The sequence below is a fragment of the Heteronotia binoei genome, chromosome 20 (genome assembly GCF_032191835.1).
Source record: "Heteronotia binoei isolate CCM8104 ecotype False Entrance Well chromosome 20, APGP_CSIRO_Hbin_v1, whole genome shotgun sequence".
In the NCBI taxonomy this organism is placed as follows: domain Eukaryota; kingdom Metazoa; phylum Chordata; class Lepidosauria; order Squamata; family Gekkonidae; genus Heteronotia; species Heteronotia binoei.
In genome coordinates, this window is record NC_083242.1 from 36657746 (window position 1) to 36684031 (window position 26286).

A 26286-nucleotide genomic window follows, 5' to 3' on the forward strand; every position below is an offset into this window, starting at 1 on the left:
AGATTTATATCCTAACCTCCACTCTGATCTCAGAATCTCAGAGTGGTTACAATCTTCTTTATCTTCCTCCCCCACAACAAACACCCTGTGAGGTGGGTGGGGCTGAGGGAGCTCTCCCCAGAAGCTGCTTTTTCAAGGACCACAAGGACCACTCCTGCGAGAGCTATGGCTGACCCAAGGCCATTCCAGCAGCTGAAAGTGGAGGAGTGGGGAATCCAACCCGGTTCTCCCAGATAAGAGAGCTATGGCTGACTCAAGGCCATTCCAGCAGCTGCAAGTGGAGGAGTGGGGAATCAAACCCGGCTCTCCCAGGTAAGAATCCACTACACCAAACTGGCTCTCATGTAGCATACACCCAGTTGGAGGCACAGCCTGGGGGTAGAAATCATTCTATCGCAACACGATTCTATCACGGGATTTTTTTTTTTCATCAGAAGGTAAGTCAGTGTCTCTGGCCATTTGATAACAGCATTTGGCACACTATCGGCCGGTCTCAAACCTTCCCTTCTTGGGCAAGCTTATTGAGAGGGCAGTGGCGATGCAGTTACAGACTTTCCTGGAGGATGCTTCCGTCCTCGACCCACTCCAGTCCGGCTTTCGCCCGGGTCACGGGACGGAGACGGTGTTGGTTGCCCTGGTGGATGACCTCCAACGGCATCTGGATCGGGGCGGCTCGGCGGTGCTGATGTTGTTGGACCTGTCGGCGGCGTTCGACACGGTCGACCATCGGTTACTGACCTGCTGCCTCGCCGACGCGGGGATTCAGGGGTTGGCTTTACAGTGGCTTTCCTCTTTCCTCGAAGGTCGGGGACAAAGGGTCGCGATCGGGGGTGAGCTATCCCAGAGGCGAACGCTTGATTGCGGAGTGCCTCAGGGGGCGGTTCTCTCCCCGATGTTATTCAACATCTATATGCGTCCCCTTGCCCAGATTGCTCGAAGGTACGGGCTGGGTTGTCACCAGTATGCTGATGACACCCAGCTCTATCTACTTATGGACGGCCGACCGGTCTGCGCCCCAGAAAATCTAGACCGGGCATTACAGGAAGCGGCTGGGTGGCTCAACCCAGGCTAAACCCAGCGAAGACAGAGGTCCTTTGCTTGGGTCGTCGGGGCCCAGGGAGGGAAATCCCCCTACCAGCTTTTGAGGGTGCGCCGCTGATAGCGGCGGACAAGGTCAAAAGCCTGGGGGGTACTATTGGAGCCCTCCTTAACGATGGAGGCTCAGATAGCAGCCACTGCCAAGTCCACATTTTTTCACCTTAGGCGGGCAAGGCAGTTGGCCCCCTTCCTGGAATGTGACGATCTAGCAACAGTGATCCATGCCACGGTCACCTCGAGGTTGGACTACTGCAATGCTCTCTACATGGGGCTGCCTTTGTGCCGAACCCGAAAGCTGCAGCTAGTGCAGAATGCTGCGGCCCGGCTGTTGTTAGGGCTCCCAAGAAGGGAGCACATCCGGCCGGGGCTCCGGGACCTGCACTGGCTGCCGATAGCTTACCGAGTCGGGTACAAGGTGCTGGTTATTACCTTTAAAGCCCTATATGGCCTAGGACCTGCCTACCTGAAGGACCGTCTCTCCCCGCTTGTTTCCCAGAGAGTACTGAGATCGGGAACTCAAAATCTCCTAGATATCCCCGGGCCAAAGGAAGCCCGCTTAAAATCGACAAGGGACCGGGCCTTTTCTATTATGGCCCCCTCCTGGTGGAACCAGCTGCCGGAAGAGGTGAGGGCCCTGCGGTACCTCACCCAGTTCCGCAGGGCCTGTAAGACAACCCTCTTCTGGCTGGCCAAGCTGATACAAGAAACTGAGCGTAGTTATACTGGATGTCTGCTGCCCCCAATGGTTTAAATGTTTTAAATGTTTTAAATGGTTTAATGTTTAAATTTAAATGCTCTATGTTTAATGCCTATTTATGTTAGATTCCTGTGTTGTAAATCGCCCTGAGCCACTTGTTGGGAAGGGCGGGATAGAAGTCATAAAATAAATAAATAAATAAAATTTGGGGCAACACGAAAGAATGAGAAACACTGAAAATTAAAAAGGAGACAGCATTTGAGGGATCTGCGGAAGGTTCAGAAGCAGCCGGTGTGGTGCAGTGGTCAGTGTGCCAGAGCAGGATCAGGGAGACCCGGGTTCAAATCCCCCACTCAGTCACGAATGACTGTAAGCCAGTCACACATCCTCAGCCTAAACTACCGAACAGTGTTGTTGGGAGGATGAAAGGGAAGAAGAGAAAAGTAAAATACTCTGGGCCGCCACTGGGGATAAAAGTGGTCTATGAATGAAGCAGATAAATTCCCACAGTCAACCATTCATTCAGTGGCTTCACACTTCCCGATCCTTGCCACCATCAAGGGTAAAATTTGGACCACTGCTGGCCAACCTTGCAAGGGTATGAGCAACATCAAGGACATTAGAAGCCCTCCCACTGTGCCCCCCCCCCCAAAGCACCAAGAATACAGAGCATCACTGCCCCAGACATAAGAACAAGAGAAGCCATGTTGGATCAGGCCAATGGCCCATCCAGTCCAACACACTGTGTCACACAGTGGCCAAAAAACCCAGGTGCCATCAAGAGATCCACCAGTGTGGGTCAGGACACTAGAAGCCCTCCCACTGTGCCCCCCCCCAAGCACTAAGAATACAGAGCCCCAGACAGAAGAACATAAGAGAAGCCATGTTGGATTAGGCCAGTGGTCCATCCAATCCAACACTCTGTGTCACACAGCGGCCAAAAAACCCAGGTGCCATCAGGATGTCCACCAGTGGGGCTAGGACACTAGAAGCCCTCCCACTACGCCCCCCAAGCACCAAGAATACAGAGCATCACTGCCCCAGACATAAGGACATAAGAGAAGCCATGTTGGATTAGGCCAGTGGTCCATCCAATCCAACACTCTGTGTCACACAGCGGCCAAAAAACCCAGGTGCCATCAGGAGGTCCACCAGTGGGGCTAGGATTCTAGAAGCGCTCCCACTATGCCCCCCAAGCACCAAGAATACAGAGAATCACTGCCCCAGACATAAGAGAAGCCATGTTGGATCAAGCCAATGGCCCATCCAGGCCAACACTCTGTATCACAAAGTGGCCAAAAAACCCAGGTGCCATCAGGAGGTCCACCAGTGGGGCTAGGACACTAGAAGCCCTCCCACTATGCCCCCCAAGCACCAAGAATACAGAGAATCACTGCCCCAGACATAAGAACATAAGAGAAGCCATGTTGGATCAAGCCAATGGCCCATCCAGGCCAACACTCTGTGTCACAAAGCAGCCAAAAAACCCAGGTGCCATCAGGAGGTCCATCAGTGGGGCCAGGACACTAGAAGCCCTCCCACTGTGCCCCCCCACAAGCACCGAGGATACAGAGCATCACTGCCCCAGACAGAGAATTCCAACAATACGCTGTGGCTAATAGTCACTGATGGACCTTGCTCCAGATGTTGATCCAATCTCCTCTTGAAGCTGTCTATGCTTGCAGCCACCACAACCTCCTGTGGCAGTGAATTCCATGTGTTAATCCTTTTATCCGTTCTAACCCGACTGCTCAGCAATTTCATCGCACAAGTTCTCGTATTGTGAGAAAGGGAGAAAAGGACTTCTTTCTCTACCTTCTCTATTCCATGCATAACCTTGTCAACCTCCAGCATGCCTGCGCAGAACTTCACCTGACACCATCTCTAAGAAACGTGCTTTTTTCCCATTGAATTTGAATTGTCATTTACTTTATTCCCCTGAGACATTTTGGAGGACCGAAGCAGGAGGAAACTCAAAGCGCAAGGTGGTACCACAGCTGCATACTCAGCATGTGTCTCTCGACTTCGCTGCAGTGCAAGAAGCCAATATTTCCATTTAAAAATTCTACTTTAAATCATTAGCGCTCAGCCCTGCTGCTGACCCAGCAAGTCGTGGCGGGCAAAGGGAGAAACAAATCACCTTTTCCCTTCGTTCTCCTTCCCATCTGTCAAAATCTCCTGCCCCTTCATGGCGAAACACAACAGAAGCAGAGCGTGAGGAAAACGGCTCCACAAAAGAAGGGGTGGGGGAGGGAATCAAAAAGCTCCTCACTGCAGCAGCCGGTTCTGGATGGTTCTGCAAAGGCCCTCATACTTCTTCCCTCACTTGCAAAGGCAAGGTCCCTTTTTGCCCACCTATCCTGGCCAGAAAGAACCCCAGTCAGGAGCCGGACTGGCAAAACGAGGGCATGAGCCACACATGTGATGATGGGATCGCTTGTGAGTAGGGTGGAATTCTAGCAGGAGCTCCTTTGCATAATAGGCCACACCCCCTGATGTAGCCAATCCTCCACAAGCCCACAAGGCTCTTTTTGGTAAGCTCTTGGAGGATTGGCTACATCCGGGCTGTGTGGCCTAATATGCAAAGGAGCGCCTGCTAGAATTCCATCCCTGCTTGTGAGGGACTTCGCTGGTTCTCATTTTGTAGAAGAAGAAGAAGAAGATATTGGATTTATATTCTGCCCTCCACTCCAAAGAGTCTCAGAGCGGCTCACAATCTCCTTTACTTTCCTCCCCCACAACAGACACCCTGTGAGGTGGGTGGGGCTGGAGAGGGCTCTCACAGCAGCTGCCCTTTCAAGGACAACCTCTGCCAGAGCTCTGGCTGACCCAAGGCCATGCTAGCAGGTGCAAGTGGAGGAGTGGGGAATCAAACCTGGTTCTCCCAGATAAGAGTCCACACACTTAACCACTACACCAAACTAGCATGATCAAACTACACCAAACTAGCATGATCGAGCAACAGGCTTCTTTTCCAATGCGCTACCGTCAATTAGCAAAATGCTTCCCGATATCCACTGGGGAGGGATGGAGGCTCAGTGGTAGAGCATCTGCTTGGTAAGCAGAAGGTCCCAGGTTCAATCCCCTGGGACCTTCAATTTTAACTTAGCATCTCCAATTTAAAAAGGGTCCAGGCAAGTCGGCGTGAAAAACCTCATTTTGAGATCCTGGAGAGCCGCTGCCAGTCTGAGTAGACTATATTGACTTGGATGGACCGAGGAGGGTCTGATTCAGTAGAAGGCAGCTTCGTATGTTCATATGCCAAGGGTCTCATGGTCTGTGACTCAAGCTGCCCCCTCCTCCTTCAGACGAGCCTCACACCGCCCATTTAAAAACGGGAGCTATGATAGATGAGTCAGCCTGTGTGAACCTAAAGCGTGCACTATTGCTTTAAAAGGTCAACAAAGAGCCATGTTAGGTGTGAACCTACAGCTTTCACTACTATCTCTGAAACCAATTTAAGAGTCATATCTAGCCACGCTTTGCATAGAGAATCATACTTGAATAAGGAGATATATTGACTAAGCTTTGATATGTTTAATATTAAGGCCTGCATTTGATATTCAGAATCCTATTTTTCCTAAGCAACTCTTTAAGTAGGGGAAAGGTCGGAGACTGAACAAACAGAAGGTACACACCCGGGAAGACAGCCAAAAAGCAGAAAAGCAAAATGCTATCACAGCCTAGCCATCCCAGAATAAGGTCCACGTTTCCATAGTGACGAGCCTCCTATCTGGCTATAATTATATCTGGACGGAAGAGAGTTTACAGAATGTGTACATAAATATTTTTTTGTTTCAGAAAGCAAATTACTAAAAAGACACCTGGGCACCAGCTCCTGTAACTCAGGGGGGAAATAACAACAAGAAGACTGTAGATTTATACCCTGCCCTTCTCTCTGAATCAGAGTCTCAGAGCGGCTTACAATCTCCTTTATCTTCTTCCCCCACAACAGACACCCTGTGAGGTAGCTGGGGCTGAGAGAACTCTTACAGCAGCTGCCCTTTCAAGGACAACTCTGCGAGAGCTGTGGCTGACCCAAGGGCATTTCAGCAGCTGCCGGTGGAGGAGTGGGGAATCAAACGCTGTTCTCCCAGATAAGAGTCCACACACTTAGCCACTACACCAAACTGGCTCTATAGATGGGAAGAAGAAGACAACTGTAGATTTATACCTTCTCTCTGAGTCAGAGTCACAGAGTGGCTTACAATCTCCTTTACCTTCCCACACACACACACACACAACAGACACCCTGTGAGGTGGGTGGGGTTGAGAGAGCTTTTTACAGCAGCTGCCCTTTCAAGGATAACTCCTGTGAGAGCTCTGGCTGACCCAATGCTATTCCAGCAGGTGCAAGTGGAAGAGTGGGGAAACAAATCCAGTTCTCCCAGACAAAAGTCTGTGCACTTAACCACTACACCAAAGTGAAATTGGGGCAGAATCATGAGGTCATGATTAATTAATCATGATGTCTTGATTAATTAGCTAATTAAAAATTAATTGTACCGCATTGGACATGCTATCAAGCTGTATATAAACTCTTATAATGGACCTGATTCTTGGAGAGAAACACTGACAAACACTTTCGAACAGAGAGATCTGTGCGCGCGCATTGTTTGTCTTCTGGTTTTATCAATAAACCATACGCCCGCTGTCTGGATCACGGTAACTCTGTGACCGCATAGTTCTCTTATAGATTAGCAGAGGGAACACGAGCGCAACTTTGTGTGTATCGGCCATAACAAAGGATCCAGAGAATGGCTGGGGCTTGCAGGCCAGTGTGTCTCAAAAAGTGAGGCTAGAGAGTCATCTGACAGCAATACGGATTCTGTGAATGAGGCCGATCATGAGAGAAGGAGGGCAGGAAGGGCTGCTTCGGGGCTTCGCTCTCATGGCCCTTTCTTAGACGCCCACAGAAATCCCGATCCCACTTTGGGGTCGAGCAGCAATTTTTTTCCCAGGCTAGTTTGGCCAGGGATCCTGGAGGGTTTGTGTGTGTGTGTGTATGTGTGTGTGGTCATCTTCTGGGCATGGAGCAGAGGCCACTGGGAGTGGGGGGGGAGGGATTTGTGAATTTCCTGCATTGTGCAGGAGGTTGAACTAGATGACCCTGGAGGTCTCTTTCCACTCTATGATTCTACAAGGAATAATTTGGTGGGGGGGGGGGGGGGGAGACAGGATGTCAGACAGGCAAAGGAGGCTGAATGGATATGACTATTATTTGAGGTATTAATAATAACCATGCGGGAATAATCAGCCTCGTTTGATGCATTAATCATAACAATCAGCACGATCGCAGTAACCCTCATAACAGCCTTGAAAAGCAGGCCGAGCAGATGATTATTCTGTCATCTTAACCTCGATGTTCTCCCCCCACCTAAGGGGCAGGCTGAACTGACTGGGAAAAGCAGAACAAATGAGGAGGAGGAGGAGGAGGAGGAGGAGGAGGAGGAGGAGGAGGAGGAGGAGGAGAAGAAGAAGAAGAAGAAGAAGAAGAAGAAGAAGAAGAAGAAGAAGAAGAAGAAGAAGAAGAAGAAGAAGAAGAAGAAGAAGAAGAAGAAGAAGAAGAAGATGGTGGTCAGGACTTTTTGTAGAAGCCCAGCAGGAGCTCATTTGCATATCAGGCCACACCCCCTGATGATGAGCCAGCCAGAACTGCGTTCCTGCGTTAAAAAAGCCATGATGATATTGTATTTACATCCCGCCCTATATTTTGAATCTCAGAGTCTCAGAGCGGTCACAATGTCCTCTACCTTCTCCCCCCACAACAGACACCATGTGAGGTAGGTGGGGCTGAGAGAGCTCTCCCAGAAGTTGCCCTTTCAAGGACAACCTCTGCAAGAGCTATGGCTGACCGAAGGCCATTCCAGCGCTGCAAATGGAGGTGTGAGGAATCAAACCCGGTTCTTCCAGATAAGCACAATTTGTGGTCCAGGAGAGGTAAGAAGATCCTGACAAAGCATCTCGATGTTTGGAATAGGTTTTAAGTTCTCCAGGGCCAGAGGGATTGCATCTGAGGGACCTGTTGATGTCATCTTTGGAACTCTGGGTCTAATTCTCAGGAGACTGGAGGTGGATAAATGTTGTCTTGTTATTCAAAGGTGGGGGGGGGGGGGGCAGTAAGACCTGGGAAACTACAGACTGGCCATCCTAACACTGGGTGAAATTCTAGAGAAGGGCCAGCCAGAAATGACCAAGGTGGAGTTCACTCTTCCAAATTCATAGGAACATAAAACATAAGAGAAGCCATGTTGGATCAGACCAGTGGCCCATCCAGTCCAACACTCTGTGTCACACAGTGGCCAAAAAACCTAGGTGCCATCAGGAGGTCCACCAGGACACTAGAAGCCCTGCCACTGTTGCCCCCCCAAGCACCAAGAATGCAGAGCATCCCTGCCCCAGACAGAGAGTATGCTGGGGCTGATAGCCACTGATGGACCTCTGCTCCAGATGTTGATCCAATCCTCTCTTGAAGCTGTCTATGCTGGCAGCCGCCACCACCTCCTGTGGCAGTGAATTCCATGTGTTAATTCAGCTGCTGTTGCCCAGCAGTTGTGGAGAAAAGCATTTTTCACGTCCTCAGGAGCCCAATTCTACTCAGAATTGTGGCATGAAAGCAGAAACAAATCCTGCAGGGGGTTAACTTGCATAACTTTGGAGGTCCCTGTGGAGTATTCCAAGCATGTGCAATTTTGAAGTTATGAAAATAATTTCCAGCTGGGGCCGTTTCAACTCAGGAAAATGGTACGGAGGAATTGGCAGACACCTTTCCTACCTCTATACCACAGTTTCAAGCAGAATAAAGCTCTTGGAGGGGGCTTAAAAATGCCTTATCCTGAAGCACTTTGTCTCTTCCACCAGTGTATCTTGGAAAGAAGCAGGGGGAAAGAAGAGAAGAGTTGGTTTTATACCCTGCTCTTCACTACCCGAAGCAGTCTTGGAGCATCTTACAACTGCCTTCCCTTCCTCTCCCCACAACAGACACCCTGTGAGGTGGGGGTGGGTGGGCTGAGAGAACTCTGAGAGAACTGTGACTCTCCCCCCCCTTTTTAATTTTAATTGAAAGAATTTTTGCATTGCAGATACAAAAGAGAAGAAACATAATCCAAACACTAAAAAGAAAATCTACAAACAGTAAAATCTTACTACAAACATAGAACCACACGACCTAATTTGTCAGGGAACATCATAACTCAGTATGAGCGCATCTTATAAAATATCAATAGTGCAGATTAATCAAAAGAGAAGGAAAACTGCACCTTAAAACGTAAGTCACACTCTATATTCATTACTTCCAGGCAAAAATTTATTTTCACTCAGATAATCTACGACAGGATTCCACACTTCCTCAAAAGACTTCTTATCTAAAGGGAGGACCAATGCAACAACAACAAAAAAGAGAACTGTAACTGACTCAAGGTTACCCAGCTGGCTTCATGTGGAGAAGGAGTGGGGAATCAAACCCGGTTCTCCAGATTAGAGCCTGCCCCTCTTAACCACTACACCACACCAGCTCTCGGGGGGGTAGATTGGAAGAGGCAGATGGCCTAACAGTTGGGCCTTTGGGTTTCACACATTTAGAGTGCCTGGAGGCCGAGAACAACTGTGGAGATCCAGGACTACATATATGATGAAGTGGCGGGACGGCACCACATTCCGGAGAGCGACAACTGAGTCCATTTAGAACTCTCCAAGGTCCTGAAAATTCTGCTGCACTGCTGGCCAGTTCTCCCATTTCCACATCAGGCCTTGCTTAGGGATCTAACAACCCATGAAATAATTCTCCATGTAAAAATAGTAAAGCAACTAGAACCAATATATATAAATCCTCCATATTCAATATCAAATCCAAATCTCAATAATAATAATATAACAAATATTGAAATGTACAAGTTACGAGAGACCATACAAAAACTACTCCATCCGGAAAGCCCTCTTATTCCTACTGTCTCTTAAAATGATCAATATCCTCATTAATTTATAATCATAAATACAGTCTGACGATCATGATGACCGGTCCTTGAGTCGTTTCGAGTCTCAAAGCTCTTCTTCTAGGGACCGTTCTCTTCCAGTATGCCGTACAGTAGGTAAGTTTGCTGGATTTGTAAGTAGTGTCTGGACGACTTTATGTGTCTCACTGAGTCTTATTCATTTTGCCTTACTATCAACAATTCATAATGCATTATTCTGAAACATTCCTGTAAACTCCATTCAAGTTTGCTCTCCGAACCACTCCAAACCGCTTAGGGATCGGCAGGCTCTCAGCTTCTCCAAACAATGTGCTGACACATAGAGACACACGCTTCATAACCCACATTATTACATTAACAAAAAATTACATGCTGCACTTGGTATGAAGAACCTCCCCCCCCCCCCATTTTTCCTACAACAACAGGTCTTGAGGTCATCCTTATGGAATTACCCAGCCATTGATTCAAGACACAAAAGAAAGTTTCACATAATGCATTTCTTAGGGCAGTGATCGCCAACGTGGTAGCTTGGGACACCAAGAGAGAGATCTTGGGGTCGTGGTAGAGAACTCACTGAAAATGTCAAGACAGTGTGCGATTGCAATAAAAAAGGCCAACGCCATGCTGGGAATTATTAGGAAGGCAATTGAAAACAAATCAGCCAGTATCATCATGCCCCTGTATAAATCGATGGTGCGGTCTCATTTGGAATACTGTGTACAATTCTGGTCACCGCACCGCAAAAAGGATATTATAGCACTGGGAAAAGTGCAGAAAAGAATGATTCAAGGGTTGGAACACTCTCCCTATGAAGAAAGGTTAAAACGCTTGGGGCTCTTTAGCTTGGAGAAATGTCGACTGAGGGGGTGACATGATAGAGGTTTACAAGATTATGCACGGGATAGAGAAGGTAGAGAAAGAAGTACTTTTCTCCCTTTTTCACAATACGAGAACTTGTGGACATTCAATTAAATTGCTGAGCAGTCAGGTTAGAATTGATAAAAGGAAGTCCTTCTTCAACCAAAGGGTGATTAACATGTGGAATTCACTACCACAGGAGGTGGCGGTGGCTACAAGCATAGCCAGCTTCAAGAGGGGATTGGATAAGCATATGGACCAGAAGTCCATCAGTGGCTATTAGCGTATTGTTGGAACTCTCTGTCTGGGGCAGTGATGCTCTGTATTCTGGTGCTTGGGGAGGGGGCAACAGGGGGAGGGCTTCTAGCCCCACTGATGGACCTCCTGATGGCATCTGGGTTTTTTGGCCACTGTGTGACACAGAGTGTTGGACCAGATGGGCCATTGGCCTGATCCAACATGGCTTCTCTTATGTTTCCTTGTTCCCCACTTGCTTCTCCTCTCAGCATCTCCATCTCAGTCCTGGTGTTCCTCCACCTCACCTCAGGAGCATCACTGTGGGCTCTGCAGGGACCACCCATTGGGAAGCAACTGTCTTCCTCAGGGAGTCCCCTAACATTTTGTGATTGGAGCTCACCCCCCCCCCCCCCCAAGCACCTCAAAATTCCAAAAGAGAATACAGGTTCAACAGGGTTGGAGACCCCTGACTTGTGGAACTCAGTGCCAGAAGAAGTATCTACAGTCACTGGCTCCTAAAGGGAATTAGAATCATAGAATTATAGAGTTGGAAGGGACCTCCAGGGTCATCTAGTCCAACCCCCTGCACAATGCAGGAAACTGACAAATACCTACCCCTAAATTCACAGGATCTTCATCGCTGTCAGATGGCCCTCTAGCCTGTTTAAAAACCTCCAAGGAAGGAGAGCCCACCAAGGAAGCCTGTTCCACTGAGGATCCACTCTAACAGTCAGAAAGTTCTTCCTAAAGTTGAGCCGGAAACTCTTTTAATTTAATTTCAACTCGTTTGTTCTGGTCCTACCTTCTGGGGCCACAGAAAACAATTCCACCCCATCTTCTCTATGACAGCCCTTCAAGTACTTGAAGGCAAACTCATGGAAGCCCAGTCTGTTTTCATAGGCGGAATCTCTCTGAATACGAACAAGCCATGAGAAAGATGGTTGGTTTCATACTTGTGAGCCTCGTGGAGGCGGAATGCTCTGGGACTAGCCGGGTCCTTCACCTACTCCAACAAGGCTCTTCCAAGCTTCATTTAATTGATTCCACTTCAGGGACTTGGGATTTCTGAGTGCTGAATCGCAGGCCATTGCTTAAGTTAAGAAAACCACCAGGCATCTGTGTGCCAACATGAACAGCAGCTGATGGAGTGCTTGTCTGTTGCCTTGCCATCCTTCCTCGGGTGCCCCGAGACCAAGCCCAGCCCCCGAGGAGTATGTAGCAGTTGCTGTATATTGATCGGAAAAAATCCTGTACATGACAGGTGATTTGCTCTATCTGCCACAGACGGTGTCCGTCAAGGGAAGCGAAACAGACACCTTGGGATGTCCGCGTTCAGAAATCACCCAGGGAAGATACTGCAGCTGCCCATGGGGGGAGGGGGAGGGAGCCGTCAAAAGCAATGCAGCGGGGAGGGGAAACATCTGGCACCTCTGGCAACAAGCCCACACTGTCTAGCAGCATTTCACACAAATACCTTTCCAGTCACCTACGCTGCTACCCTGCCAAGGTCTGGGCAGAACTGCCACCAGGTGCCAAACCGCAGCACTGGGGAAGATTGGAAAATGTCCACCCCAATGCCAAAAACACTAAAGGCCAGAACTGGGTATCTGACAGCCGATGCGGTTAGATTTGTGGCTAATCTCTCAGCGATCTCATCCAGTGCTTTCCGTGCAATGTCTCCGAGTTTTCTTGCAAGCAGCCATTGAATTCTCTTGCTCGTGACATACGTATTTTGTCTACGTAACGTGTTCGTATATTGTTGTGTTCGTATATGTTTTGTTGTTCTTGGGCAGTTTTTCCCTCTCCCCTGTCGTACAGTTGCCTTCAACTCCCTCTTCCGAAATCTGCAGCAGAGCCAAAATTTGCAGCGGAGAAGCGGCTCTTAATCTTCTGAAATTGTCCCTGAGTGTCACAACTCAGGGGGGTCTGACCGATTGCTGACACCATTCTGGCCCAGAGTTCCCTCCCAAGCCCTTCAGGCTTCCTTTAGCTTAGGCCGAACAAGAGGCGTGAGGACCAGGCAGAGGGAACAACAGAGGGGGGGAAAAGGTGGAGTTCACTCTTCCCAATTCATAGGAACATAAAACATAAGAGAAGCCATGTTGGATCAGGCCAGTGGCCCATCCAGTCCAACACTCTGTGTCACCTAAGAACATAAGAGAAGCCATGTTGGATCAGGCCAGTGGCCCTTCCAGTCCAACACTCTGTGTCACATAAGAACATAAGAGAAGCCATGTTGGATCAGGCCAATGGCCCATCCAGTCCAACACTCTGTGTCACAGAAGAACATAAGAGAAGCCATGTTGGATCAGGCCAGTGGCCCATCCAGTCCAACACTCTGTGTCACATAAGAACATAAGAGAAGCCATGTTGGATCAGGCTAGTGGCCCATCCAGTCCAACACTCTATGTCACATAAGAACATAAGAGAAGCCATGTTGGATCAGGCCAGTGGCCCCTCCAGTCCAACACTCTATGTCGCATAAGAACATGAGAAGCCCTGTTGGATCAGGCCAATGGCCCCTCCAGCCCAACACTCTGTGTCACATAAGAACATAAGAGAAGCCCTGTTGGATCAGGCCAGTGGCCCATCCAGTCCAACACTCTGTGTCACATAAGAACATAAGAGAAGCCCTGTTGGATCAGGCCAGTGGCCCATCCAGTCCAACACTCTGTGTCACATAAGAACATAAGAGAAGCCATGTTGGATCAGGCCAGTGGTCCATCCAGTCCAACACTCTGTGTCACACAGTGGCCAAAAAACCTAGGTGCCATCAGGAGGTCCACCAGGACACTAGAAGCCCTGCCACTGTTGCCCCCCCAAGCACCAAGAATACAGAGCATCCCTGCCCCCGACAGAGAGTATGCTGGGGCTAATAGCCACTGATGGACCTCTGCTCCAGATGTTGATCCAATCCTCTCTTGAAGCTGTCTATGCTGGCAGCCGCCACCACCTCCCGTGGCAGTGAATTCCATGTGTTAATTCATCTGCTGTTGCCCAGCAGTTATGGAGAAAAGCATTTTTCATGTCCTCAGGAGCCCAATTCTACTCAGAATTGTGGCATGAAAGCAAAAACAAATCCTGCAGGGGGTTAACTTGCATAACTTGCATAAAAGGTTTATTTAAAAGATCATAACAAACAAGGTGCATTAAACAGCAAAAAGGGTGAAGGGAAACGAAACCAGTGCCCTAACGCTGCGTCTGGACTTACTATACAGTCACTGCTCTACTAACCAGAACTCACCACTTTCCTTGAGTGAGGGATCTTTTCCTTGCTGCAAGCTCTCTAGGCCCAGCCTGCCTCCAGCTCAGCCTTCCAGGAAAAGAATAACCCCTGCCTCGGCTTGGCCTTTTTATGTTCTCCTCCCAAGTTCCATCCCTCTCTGGGCCAGTTTTCCTCCAAAACCTGGCCACCCAGTCAGAGGGACAGAAGGGATCCTGGGAAATGTAGGCTCTTTTGTAACTCCTAGACAGGCTTATCTGGGCCTGCAGGTTTCGCTAGGCCAAGGATCATGACAGCGACCGACAACTTTGACCCCTGACACACCTCACACAACTTGGCAGGGGGTTTAGACCCGCCTTTCCCAGCCAAGCAGGGAAAACAGTGCTGGGACTCCTATCTCACCCAGGCAGACAATAGGAATACAGAGACATGATAAGAGAGAGGACATGATTGTTATGATAAGAGAGAGGGTGGGAAGCAGGGGAAAAATATGCAATAAGAATGCGGACTTCTGAACACCCTGAGATGAAACCGCACACTTTCTTTTTGTGCATTTCAGTCAAGGCTGTCGGCTTGCTCGTTCCAAACTTGCCAAGAAAGTCTGCCTTTGCACGGGAGGAAACAGTTCCCATGACCAGCATGTCACAGCTCACCCAATTCCAGTCCAAAATGATTGTGCGCAGGCATGGATCTCGAAGCAGAGATATTTTACTATCCGCCCTACTTGTTGCGCCCCACTGTGCGGAAAGCATCTCTTGAATAAGAATTCACCTTGTGAGCCAACCAAAATTCCGCTTACCCAGTTTTCAGGCTGACCAAAGCATCTTCCACTCCTTTCTGGTTGTACTTCACCATGTAAGCATGCATCTCCTTGTAGTTATTCCGGATGTTTCTCTCCGTGCTCCCGTTCGGTACTGTCCCAAAGCGAAAAGGGGGTGAATACGCATACGGCTGTTGAAACTGGAGGACAGGGGAGGAAGAATGGACACGGGGCTGTTCAAAACAGCTCTGAGGAGGTGGCATTTCCCTCACTTCAAAAATCGCTTTCTAAGAGTGCCAGGATAGGACCGGAGAGACCCAGATTCTAATCCCAAGCGGCCTTGGAAGCTTGCTGGGTGACTCTGGGCCAGCCCCACACTCTTTGCCTCACAGGATTGTTATGATAAGAGAGAGGAAAGGAGAGAGTGAGACAAGGCACACTGAGTCCCCGCCAGGGGGAAAGGAAGGACAGGAATCAAGTAAACCGAAATCAGTATATTAAAAAGCCAATCTGTCTGCACATTTGCCCTGGAACCCACGAGGCACTGCAAAGGATTCTGGGACATGCTTGGGGGGGATGCTTAGTTCTCACAGGACACTGGCTCCAACCTGCTGGGCCTCATTTCCCACTCAACCTTGTCTGAGAACACAGACACTTTATGACACACAGCGATTGTGCAGACTGCTGCATTGCAGGGGCGACATCAGCAGGAATGCATCAGGCATCTCTCAGATGCATGCCTTCCTCCCCACCACAGCCTGCAAGCTTAAGGCACTTTTAAATGGATACTCCTACGGCTGCAGAGCAAGACGGGTAGCTGTATTAGTCTGTCCAAAACAGCAGTAAAGGGCAAGAGTCTAGGAGATATCTAAAGACGTGAGCAGTGCCTCACACAAAAGTCGCTCCCCTGTCACAAGTTTTGTTCATCTTTAAGGTGGATTCAGGCTCTCTGATGCTCCTGAAATTCTCCTCATTCAAATTCCTCCTCAGTGCTCCAGATTAGCTGCACCAGTTTCCAGAGAGGAATTGACGCCGTTAGGGTTTCTGCACAATATTTGCTGAAGAAGAAGATATTGGATTTATATCCCACCCTATACTCTGAATCTCAGACCGGTCACAATCTCCGTTAACTTCCCCCCCACCACAACAGACACCCTGTGAGGTGGGTGGGGCTGAGAGAGCTCTGACAGAAGCTGCCCTTTCAAGGACAGCTCTGCAAGAGCTATGGCTGACCCAAGGCCATTCCAGGAGCTGCAAGTGGAGGAGTGGGGAATCAAACCCAGTTCTCCTAGAAAAGAGTTCACACACTTAACCACTACAGCAAACTGGCTCTCAGGAAACGGAGGAAAGCTTATACCTCCAAAAATCTCATTGGTCTTTAAAGTGCATTGACAGCAATGATGATCCTGTGAATTTAGGGGGAGGGGTTTGTGAGTTTCCTGCATTGTGCAGGGGGTTGGACTAGATGACCCTGGAGGTCCCTTCCAACTCTATAATTCTTCATTAGGAATAACTTCCTCACAATTAGAGCCATTCCTCAGTGGAACAGGCTTCCTTGGGAAGCGGTGGGCTCTCCTTCTTTGGAAGTTTCTGAGCAGAGGCTAGATGGCCATCTGGCAGCAATGCTGATTCCAGAAACTTCGGCAGATCATGGGAAGGAGGGCAGGAAGGTTTGCACCACTGCTTAGTTCTCATGGCCTTTTCTTGCACACCCAGGGAAATGTTGATTGACACTTTGGGGCCAGAAAGCAATTTGTCTCCAGGTCAGTTTGGCCAGGGATCCTGGAGGTGTCTGTTTGCCATCTTCTGGGCATGGAGCCTGCAGGGGTCACTAGGGGTGGGGTGGGGAAGGATTTGTGAATTTCTTGCATTGTGCAGGGGGTTGGACTAGATGACCCTGGAGGTCCCTTCCAACTCTACGATTCTAAGTGTGACTGACATTACAGGAAAGCAGGCTGCAGCACGGAGCTAGGAACGATAGGTACTCATCTCTGTTGGGAATGCTGGGAACGGAACCCATGACCTTGTATTTTGGGCTCCCCACTCAGCTACGATGCCTCCTCACTTCCCATCCTGCCCCCCCCCCCAGCAATCCATGTACATTTGTGGGGAGGAACAAAACACAGCTGAAAAGCACCCACCTTCTTATCGCTCAGGCCGGTCACCTGGTCCACAAATTCCTCTTGGATCATGAAGGCAGCCAGGTTGGCCGTGTAGCTGGCCAGGAAGATCACGGCGAAGAAGGCCCAAACCGACACCATGATCTTACTGGTGGTCCCCTTGGGATTCTGAACTGGCACAGAATTGTTGAAGACCAGGCCCCAGAGCAGCCAGACAGCTTTGCCGATCGTGAAGGATGGCCCGTGAGGATCTGCAAGCACAAAGAGCACGGCGTCGGCCTACCTCGCAGGGCTCCTCTGAAGATAGGCTGAGAACGGTCACAAGACGCTACGAAAAAAGCTCCGCACAATCTAGCCCGCTTAGCCTGTGGCATTGATTACTGTCCTCATATGCGTAAAATGCAAAGTGAAATGGCCTGAATTCTCACTTGAGTCTCCCCCCCATTGGGATGCCTTCCATAAAAATGCCCTTTTTGTTTAGACATGCATGAAACTGCCGCTGCCTTGGATAAAAATATGGCGCAGAGGTCCATCAGTGGCTATTAGCCACAGGGTGTGCGTGTCTGTGTGTGTGTATCCAACATGGCTTCTCTTATGTTCTTATGCCTACTCAGCCAGACTGCTCCAGGGTCACAGGTGGAGGTCCTTTCCATCTCCTACTGCCTGGAGATGCCGGGGTTTGAACTTGGGCCCTTCTGTGTTCCAAGCAGATGCTGTACCACTGAGTCACAATCCCTCCTTAAAGAAAGCTTTGAGTGAGCCTTTACCTTCCGGCGACTTCCGGGGGAGGAAAATGTCGAGCTGAGCTGCTTCTCATAACGGGAGCAGGCTGGAGCTTCTGTTCGAGGTAGTGGAAGGCAATTTAATGCCTACTGCCTACTTTTCTCAGTTAGAGATTAGACCAAGATATGCACAGGAAACCAGGAGATTTACCTTGGCTAAAAGGGAGTCCCAGGGGGTGCTTCTTGGGACTCCCTTTCAGCCAAGGTAAATCTCCTCAAAGTTTCCTGTTCATATCTTGGACTAATCTATAACTGAGAAAAGTAGGCAGTAGGCTATTAGCCGCAGTGTGTGTGTGTGTATCCAACATGGCTTCTCTTATGTTCTTATGCCTACACAGCCAGACTGCTCCAGCCAGGTCAGTATTTTCTGCTCGGACCAGCAACAGATCTCCAGGGTGACAGGTGGAGGTCCTTTCCATCTCTTACTGCCTGTTCTTTTTAACTGGAAATGCCCATGATTGAACCTGGGACCTTCTGCATGCAGAGCAGATGCTCTGCCATGGAGCCATGGGTCCTTCCTAGCTGCCTTATATTGCATTGGTGCATTAAAAAGTAGCATGAGTTATTCGGAAGACTTCTGTTTAAAGAGCCACGGCCAGTTTCACGCGTTCATGTGCGATCAGTAAAACCGCAGCGTCGTTGGCAGGGAACGACTCTCCCTGCTTCTGGGCTCAAACGAGCTGGAGTTGTGTCGTCTTTAGAGGGGGTGATAGAAAGACAAAGGCAGTGCCCTCAGGGAAGCATAGTTGTGGGTCCCATCAGCTCTTGAAGAAGCTTTCACCTGGAGAAGCCAGGGATTGAACCTGGGACCTTCTGCCTGCAAAGCGGAGGCTCTGCCACTGAGCCATGGCCCCGCCCGAAACAAAACTGACTTCCCCTGAGCCAATCAAGGTCAGTCTTGCCTCCTCTGTGTCCAGGAGCCATGCTAATCTTCCTTGCATCAATATGGAACGTTTCATGAATTTGTGCCTCATTGTTGCACTCCCTCTAGCCTGTAGCTGCTGTCCAAGGTCCTGATACCCTGAGGTCTCTCCTCTAGCCTGCAGCCACTGTCCAAGGTTCTGATACCCTGAGGGCTCTCCTATAGCCTGCAGCTGCTGTCCAAGGTCCTGATACCCTGACGGCTTTTCACTAGCCTGCAGCTGCTGTCCAAGGTCCTGATACCCTGAGGGCTTTTCTCTAGCATGCATCCACTGTCCAAAGTTCTGATACCCTGAGGTCTCTCCTCTAGCCTGCAGCCACTGTCCAAGGTTCTGATACCCTGAGGGCTCTCCTATAGCCTGCAGCTGCTGTCCAAGGTCCTGACACCCTGAGAGCTTTTCTCTAGCCTGCAGTCACTGTCCAAAGTTCTGATACCCTGAGGGCTCTCCTCTAACCTACAGCCACTGTCCAAAGTTCTGATACCCTGAAGTCTCTCCTATAACCTGCAGATGCTGTACAGGGTCCTAATACCCTGAGGTCTCTCCTTCAGCCTGCAGCCGCAGTCCAAAGTCCTCTCCTGTAGCCTGCAGCCACTGTCCGAGGTCCTGAGGTCTCTCTAACCTGCAGCCTCTGTCCACAATCCTGATACCCTGAGGTCTCTCCTCTAGCCTGCAGCCACTGTCCAAGGTCCTGATACCCTGAGGTCTCTCCCCATAACCTCCTCCCTGCTTCTCTTCACTGGAGATGCTGTTGCGAACTGAACTTGATACCAGTTTGGTGTAGCGGTTAAGTGCGTGGACTCTTATCTGGAAGAACCGGGTTTGATTCCCCACTCCTCCACTTGCACCTGCTGGAATGACCTTGGATCAGCCATAGCTATCACAGGAGTTGTCCTTGAAAGGGCAGTTGCTGGGAGAGCTCTCTTAGCCCCACCCACCTCACAGGGTGTCTGTCGTGAGGGGGGAGGTAAAAGGAGATTGTGACCACTCTGAGATTCAGGGTATAGGGCAGGATTTAAATCAATATGTTCTTCATCTTAATCTTCTCCTTCTCCTACTTCTTCTTCCTGCCAAACAGAGGTTCTACCACTGAGCTACAGTCCTTTCCTAGATGCCTTATGCTGAGAACCATGCTAGTACCCCCAAGGAAGCAAGTATGATCCTGATTCTCATCAACAGCTGGGCCATTCATTGCCTTTAGGTTTTGTGGCAAAACCCCCGGAGCGACTTTAACTGGGACGGTACAATTCTCTAGCTGCAACTGGTGCAATTTAAACGTCATGCCAGGGGCTCTTGAACCAAGCCACAACTGAGCATCGCCAGCCCTTGGAGACAAACTGCTCAACAGAAAACCCTCGTTTCAGCAGAAACCCTTCCTTCCCTATAATCTTAATGTGTGATCTAGCCTCCAAACCCAATAAGCTTTTGAAAAGCCGTGTCGTTTCCTTGACACGGGGTGGCCCAGCGTAGTTGTGGTGGCAATAAATAAATGCGATCGGGCTGACTTCTGGCTTATGAAAACAGCTCCCGAGACCATTAAAAAGCCCAGAGTGCGGTAGCCGATAAAAAGTATTACATACACTTTCTGAGTTCCGGAGATAAGGGCAATACACAGGCTATTACAAACAAAAGGGTAGGAACAAAAGGGTTTCTCTGCTCTCCTCCGCTTTCCGGTGTAGGAAATTAGAGGCACAAATCTTACAGCAAAGGGCAATTTGGCTCTTCAGTGCTGAAGCAGAAAGTCTGCTGGGAAAGGAAGGGGGTTTTGGATGTCTCGGGCACTGGCCAGCCCCCGCTGGTTGACCAACGGTTTCCTTGGGAATGGTGGTCGGCATTTCTGAAGCAAAGCCATTTTATGAATGGTTTCCAGTTCATTGGTAAGTCTGTAGACTGGCATACACAACGTATTTTGGGGTCCCAAGAGTGATGTAAAGCCCTCTCAGTTCTGCTCTGCTTTTAATCTGGATCAACATCTGGAGCAGAGGTCCATCAGTGGCTATTAGGCACAGCATATTGTTGGAACTCTCTGTCTGGGGCAGTGATGCTCTGTGATCTTGGTGCTTGGGGGGGCAAGAGTGGGAGGGCTTCTAATGTCCTGGCCCCACTGGTGGACCTCCTGATGGCACCGTGGTTCTTTGGCCACTGTGTGACACACAGTGTTGGACTGGATGGGTCATTGGCCTAATCCAACATGGCTTCTCTTATGTTCTTATGTGACACAGAGTGTTGGACTGGAGGGGCCATTGGCCTGATCCAACATTGCTTCTCTTATGTTCTTATGTGACACAGAGTGTTGGACTGGAGGGGCCACTGGCCTGATCCAACATGGCTTCTCTTATGTTCTTATGTGACACAGAGTGTTGGACTGGAGGGGCCACTGGCCTGACCCAACATGGCTTCTCTTATGTGACACAGAGTGTTGGACTGGATGGGCCATTGGCCTGATTCAACATGGCTTCTCTTATATTCTTATGTTTGGGGCAGTAATGTTCTGTCTTCTTGGTGCTTGGGGGGGGCAACAGTGGGAGGGCTTCTAGTGTCCTGGCCCCACTGGTGGACCTCCATGTTGGATCAGGCCAATGGCCCATCCAGTCCAACACTCTGTGTCACATAAGAACATAAAAGAAGCCATGTTGGATCAGGCCAATGGCCCCTCCAGTCCAACACTCTGTGTCACATAAGAACATAAGAGAAGCCATGTTGGATCAGGCCAGTGGCCCATCCAGTCCAACACTCTGTGTCACATAAGAACATAAGAGAAGCCATGTTGGATCAGGCCAGTGGCCCATCCAGTCCAACACTCTGTGTCACATAAGAACATAAGAGAAGCCATGTTGGATTAGGCCAATGGCCCCTCCAGTCCAACACTCTGTGTCACATAAGAACATAAGAGAAGCCATGTTGGATCAGGCCAGTGGTCCATCCAGTCCAACACTCTGTATCACACAGTGGCCAAAAATTTATATATATACACACAAACACACACATATATATATACACACATATATATACGCAGTGGCCAAAAAACCCCAGGGGCTATCAGGAGGTGCATCAGTGGGGCCAGGACACTAGAAGCCCTCCCACTGTTGTCCCTCCACAAGCACCAAGAATACAGAGCACCATTGCCATATATATGTGTATATATGTGTGTATATATACACATATATATATATATATATATACACACTGTGGCTAATAGCCACTGATGGACCTGTGCTCCATATTTTTATCTAACCCCCTCTTGAAGCTGGCTATGCTTGTAGCTGCCATCACCTCCTGTGGCAGTGAATTCCACATATTAATCACCCAATCAGCTGCTACCTTTCTCATTCTTGATTGAATAATTTGGGGGGGGGGGGGTTAAGTCATTTCTCACTCAGAGGGTCCCACAGCAGCTTTCAGCTCTTTTACAGTATCATGATAAATAAGTTAAAAGCAAAAAACAAACAAACAACTTATAAAATATTATATCTAAATAAAATATTTAGATCTAATAAAATATTATATCTTATAACTCATAAGATATATGAGTTATATTTGAGTCAGCACCACACCCTATCAAAACAACCCTAAATAACCCTAAATAACCTCCAAAGGCCACCTGAACAATTCAGACTTGTGCATCCTGTGGGAGCCAAGAGCATGGGTGATATCAGGGAGCGCATGTCACAGGGTAGGGGCCACAACTGAAAAGACCCTTTCCCTGGAGGCAGCTAACTAGACCATAAGCTGGAATCAGTTAAGCTAGGTGAGATAGAACTCTATTTTTAAAATGGTCAGCTGAAGGGAGAACTGTTTTTAAGGTCTGAGGTTATCTATTACAGCAGTTGGGCTAGAACAGATAAAAGGAAGTCCTTCTTCACCCAAAGGGTGATTAACACATGGAATTCACTGCCACAGGAGGTGGTGGCGGCTGTAAGCATAGACAGCTTCAAAAGGGAATTGGATAAACATCTGGAGCAGAGGTCCATCAGTGGCTATTAGCCACAGCATATTGATGGAACTCTCTGTCTGGGGCAAGTGATGCTCTGTATTCTTTGTGCTGGGGGGACACAGTGGGAGGGCTTCTAGTGTCCTGGCCCCACTGGTGGACCACCTGGTTTTTTTGGCCACTGTGTGACACAGAGTGTTGGACTGGATGGGCCACTGGCCTGATCCAGCATGGCTTCTCTTATGTTCTTATTCCTTTTCAGTTGAACAAAATGGATCACCAGGGAAATGTCTCAGATCGGGTAGCCAAATCCCCCCACTCAGAGCTCACCCTCCCCACACACACTTCCTCAATGTCCAGCCAATTAATGCACTCGTTCAACAGGGGAAATAAATGTACAGCATGACTTTTAAAAGCTGTCATTCTGAGAGCGTTGTTGGACTCTGAAGAGGGCCTGAAACTCTGCTCGCTGATGTTGAGGCGAGGGGCTCTGTGTATTTTGCTCTGAAAGAATGAGGTGTATTTTCTCAAAGGACACCATCCGGACTCGTCTTTTCTTGGGAAGAATGCCTATCTGACTGGGAAGGGGGGAAGAAAGGCGTACAGAGCAGGTCTCCTACCACCTCCATTGTGTGCTCTAATTGTTTCCCAAGAAGGAAAAGGGCAGGCAGGGAGAAGGGGGGAAGAGAGGGAAGCGAGCGGAGCGGAGTCTCTTTGGTGTGGTGCAGAACGTGACGCTTACCTCTCCCTTGCGCTAAGTTCCGGTTATAGCCGACGGGGCTGAAGTACTCAAACACAAAGACTGCGATGGCGGACACGATGAGCAGCATGACGAACATCATCACCCAGACAGAAGCGCTGAAAGGTTCTGTGGGAAGAGGAGAGGGGGGAGGAAAGAGGGGCAGGGGTTACACAACAAGCGCGGCGCAGCGAGAGCGGGAGTGACGGGAGCCCAGTGGGCTTGCGGGGAAACGATCTTTCTTTCTCCCCTCTCCTAAGCAGCAGGTAACCTGACGATGCTTCCCCACTTCAGAACTGCAATGCAGGCTGAGGAGACCAGACACTGCAATTCGGGGAATGAGCAGGGAATGCAGGAATCGCACGCGTAGTGAGGGCAGACCTGGGGTGGGAGTTGGCCATTCCTTACAATCCTCTGGGAGGATCGTCATGTGGGTCGGCTCGATTTCGTGCTATCGTGCAGGAGCGGAAGTTGGCTGGCCCTGATGAGATGCCAAAGGGCCATGTGTGCAAGCTTCTCTCTTTCCTCCCAGGGCTTTTTAAAGGCTGGCTGGAGGTGTTTTCGCACCCTAAGCCAATCACGGCTGTCACCTCCTGGGCCCGTGCCACCACCAGCACACTGTGGCATCAGTGTGGATCCAGCTGATGGCTGCACAGGCCCAGGAGGGGATGGCTGCCACCTCCCAGGGCACGGCTGGACAGGGGCCAGGTGACTCCTGCCGCATACGGGGCCCAGGGTGAGGCTGCCAAAAATAACAACGGATGTTTGTTGAGGTTTACTGATTTACATTTTTTGCAAGGTATCTCTCCTTAACCTAAAATGCCAGTGGTCAGCAGATCTTTCTGCTAGATCAGGGGTGGCCAAACTGTGACTCGAGAGTCATGTGTGGCTCTTTCACACATATTGTGTGGCTCTCTAAGCCTACACCACCTCAATGGCTGGCTTGCAGAAGGCATGTCTCAATTTAGATCGCTTCCCCTTCTTTCCACCTCTCCCAGCCTCCTCCCCCTCCCTCCCTTACCTCCCTCCCTCCCTCCCTCCCTCCCTCCTTCCATTCCTTCCTTTCTTCCCTCCCTCCCTCCTTCCCTCCTGGCTCTTACATTAAGCAAGTTTGGCCACTGCTGGTATAGCCATAAGAAACCTTAAATGAAGTGTCATGGGGGCAAAGGAAAGCATAGTGTTCCTAGATTTGGGTACATGAGGGCATTGCAAACTTTTTCTCTGTCTCCCCAAATACAAGAATTTAAGTGTATCTGATGATGCTGATGGGCAGTTGGTTTGGGAGAGGCCAAAGAAAGCACTTGTTTACACAATAAGTTATTGAAATGTGCAACTTGCTGCCGGAGGATGTGGCTCACATTCAGAGGCAGTCAGCCTCTGGATCCCAGCACCAGGAGGCCTCAGCCTCTCTGCCCTGTTGTTGGCCCTCCAGAGGAAGCGGTTGGCCACTGGGTGAGAAGGGAATGCTGGACTAGTTGGATCACTGGTCAGATCTAGCAGGCGTCTTCTTAGGTTCTGATCATGGGAAGCCTCAGACTCTCTGCCCTGTTGTTGCCCCTCCAGAGGAACTGGTTGGCCACTGTGTGAGGCAGGAGGCTGGACTAGATGGACCCTCCCTGGTCTGATCCAGCAGGGCTCTTCTGATGTTCTTCTCAGGGGAAGGCCTCGGCCTATCTGCCCTGTTGTTGACCCTCCAGAGAAACTGGGTGGCCACTGTGTGAGACAGAAGACTGGACTAAATGGCCCCTCACTGGTTTGATCCAGCAGGGCTCTTCTGATGTTCTTCTCAGGGGAAGGCCTCAGACTCTCTGCCCTGTTGTTGACCCTCCAGAGAAACTGGGTGGCCACTGTGTGAGGCAGGAGGCTGGACTAGATGGACCCTCCCTGGTCTGATCCAGCAGGGCTCTTCTGATGTTCTTCTCAGGGGAAGGCCTCGGCCTATCTGCCCTGTTGTTGACCCTCCAGAGAAACTGGGTGGCCACTGTGTGAGGCAGGAGGCTGGACTAGATGGACCCTCCCTGGTTTGATCCAGCAGGGCTCATTTGATGTTCTTCTCAGGGGAAGGCCTCGGCCTCTCTGCCCTGTTGTTGGCCCTCCAGAGGAGCTGGTTGACCACTGTGTGAGATGGGATGCTGGACTAGATGGACCCTCACTGGTCTTACCCAGCAAGGCTCTTCTGATGTTCTTCTCAGGGGAAGGCCTCGGCCTCTCTGCCCTGTTGTTGGCTCTTCAGAGGAACTGATTGGCCATTGTGTGAGACAGGAGGCTGGACTAGATGGACATAAAAGAACTTCAAAGGGAGAATCTAGTGTGAAAATGTTGTCCTGGAATTCATCAAGGAATTGTACACCATCTCCCACCTACCCCTCATTTTGGTTCCCTCCCTCACTACAGGTCCAACATCTTGGCATGACCAGCCCTTTACAGATTTCAATTAATTCAGTGGTCCTTTTGTATGGTCTCTGTACTGCCTTGCTGAAAATACTCAGCAACATATCTCACTCTGTATTTCTCAGAATTAGAATTCACGTTAACCCTCCCCACCTATGTATCCGCAGCTGGAAGGGGCTCAGCCACTCAGAACGGATCGATTACTATTTGATTCTTGTTTTGCACTGGCCTCTGCTCCCCCCCTCTTCTCCCACCCCCTTCTCTGCTGCCGGATTGCTCAGTATGAATATATCTGCTACGGACCTCCTCTTCATGGGCATGATGAAGAAAGCCCTCGCTCACAAAAGCTCAGGATGGGATAGATTTGGTGAGGTCTTCATGGAGCTGTTGGATTCCTGTTTAATTCGGCAATGACAGATTAATAGGGCAGCTCTTATGGAATTATTAACCAAGGAAGGTGTTTGCAGGCAGTCCCACATTAAGGGAGGGCATTCTCAGAACCATCCAAAAAGCTGGCAAAGCCCTGGAGCATTGTTCCAGTTCGGCTCAAAGTGTCCTGC

At 49.6% G+C, this 26286-nt stretch overlaps 1 protein-coding gene across 1 annotated transcript in view; it reads right to left on the minus strand.

The window, feature by feature from the left end:
• Positions 1-26286, minus strand: part of GRIN2A (glutamate ionotropic receptor NMDA type subunit 2A) — a 388418-nt gene that overhangs the window by 47724 nt on the left and 314408 nt on the right. Inside the window, exons 7-9 of the mRNA XM_060260719.1 lie at positions 23339-23464; positions 16985-17214; positions 14883-15043 (exon numbers count right to left, since the gene is read on the minus strand). Of these exons, the coding sequence (XP_060116702.1) occupies positions 14883-15043; positions 16985-17214; positions 23339-23464 (517 nt within the window). The remainder of the gene's footprint in view (positions 1-14882; positions 15044-16984; positions 17215-23338; positions 23465-26286) is intronic.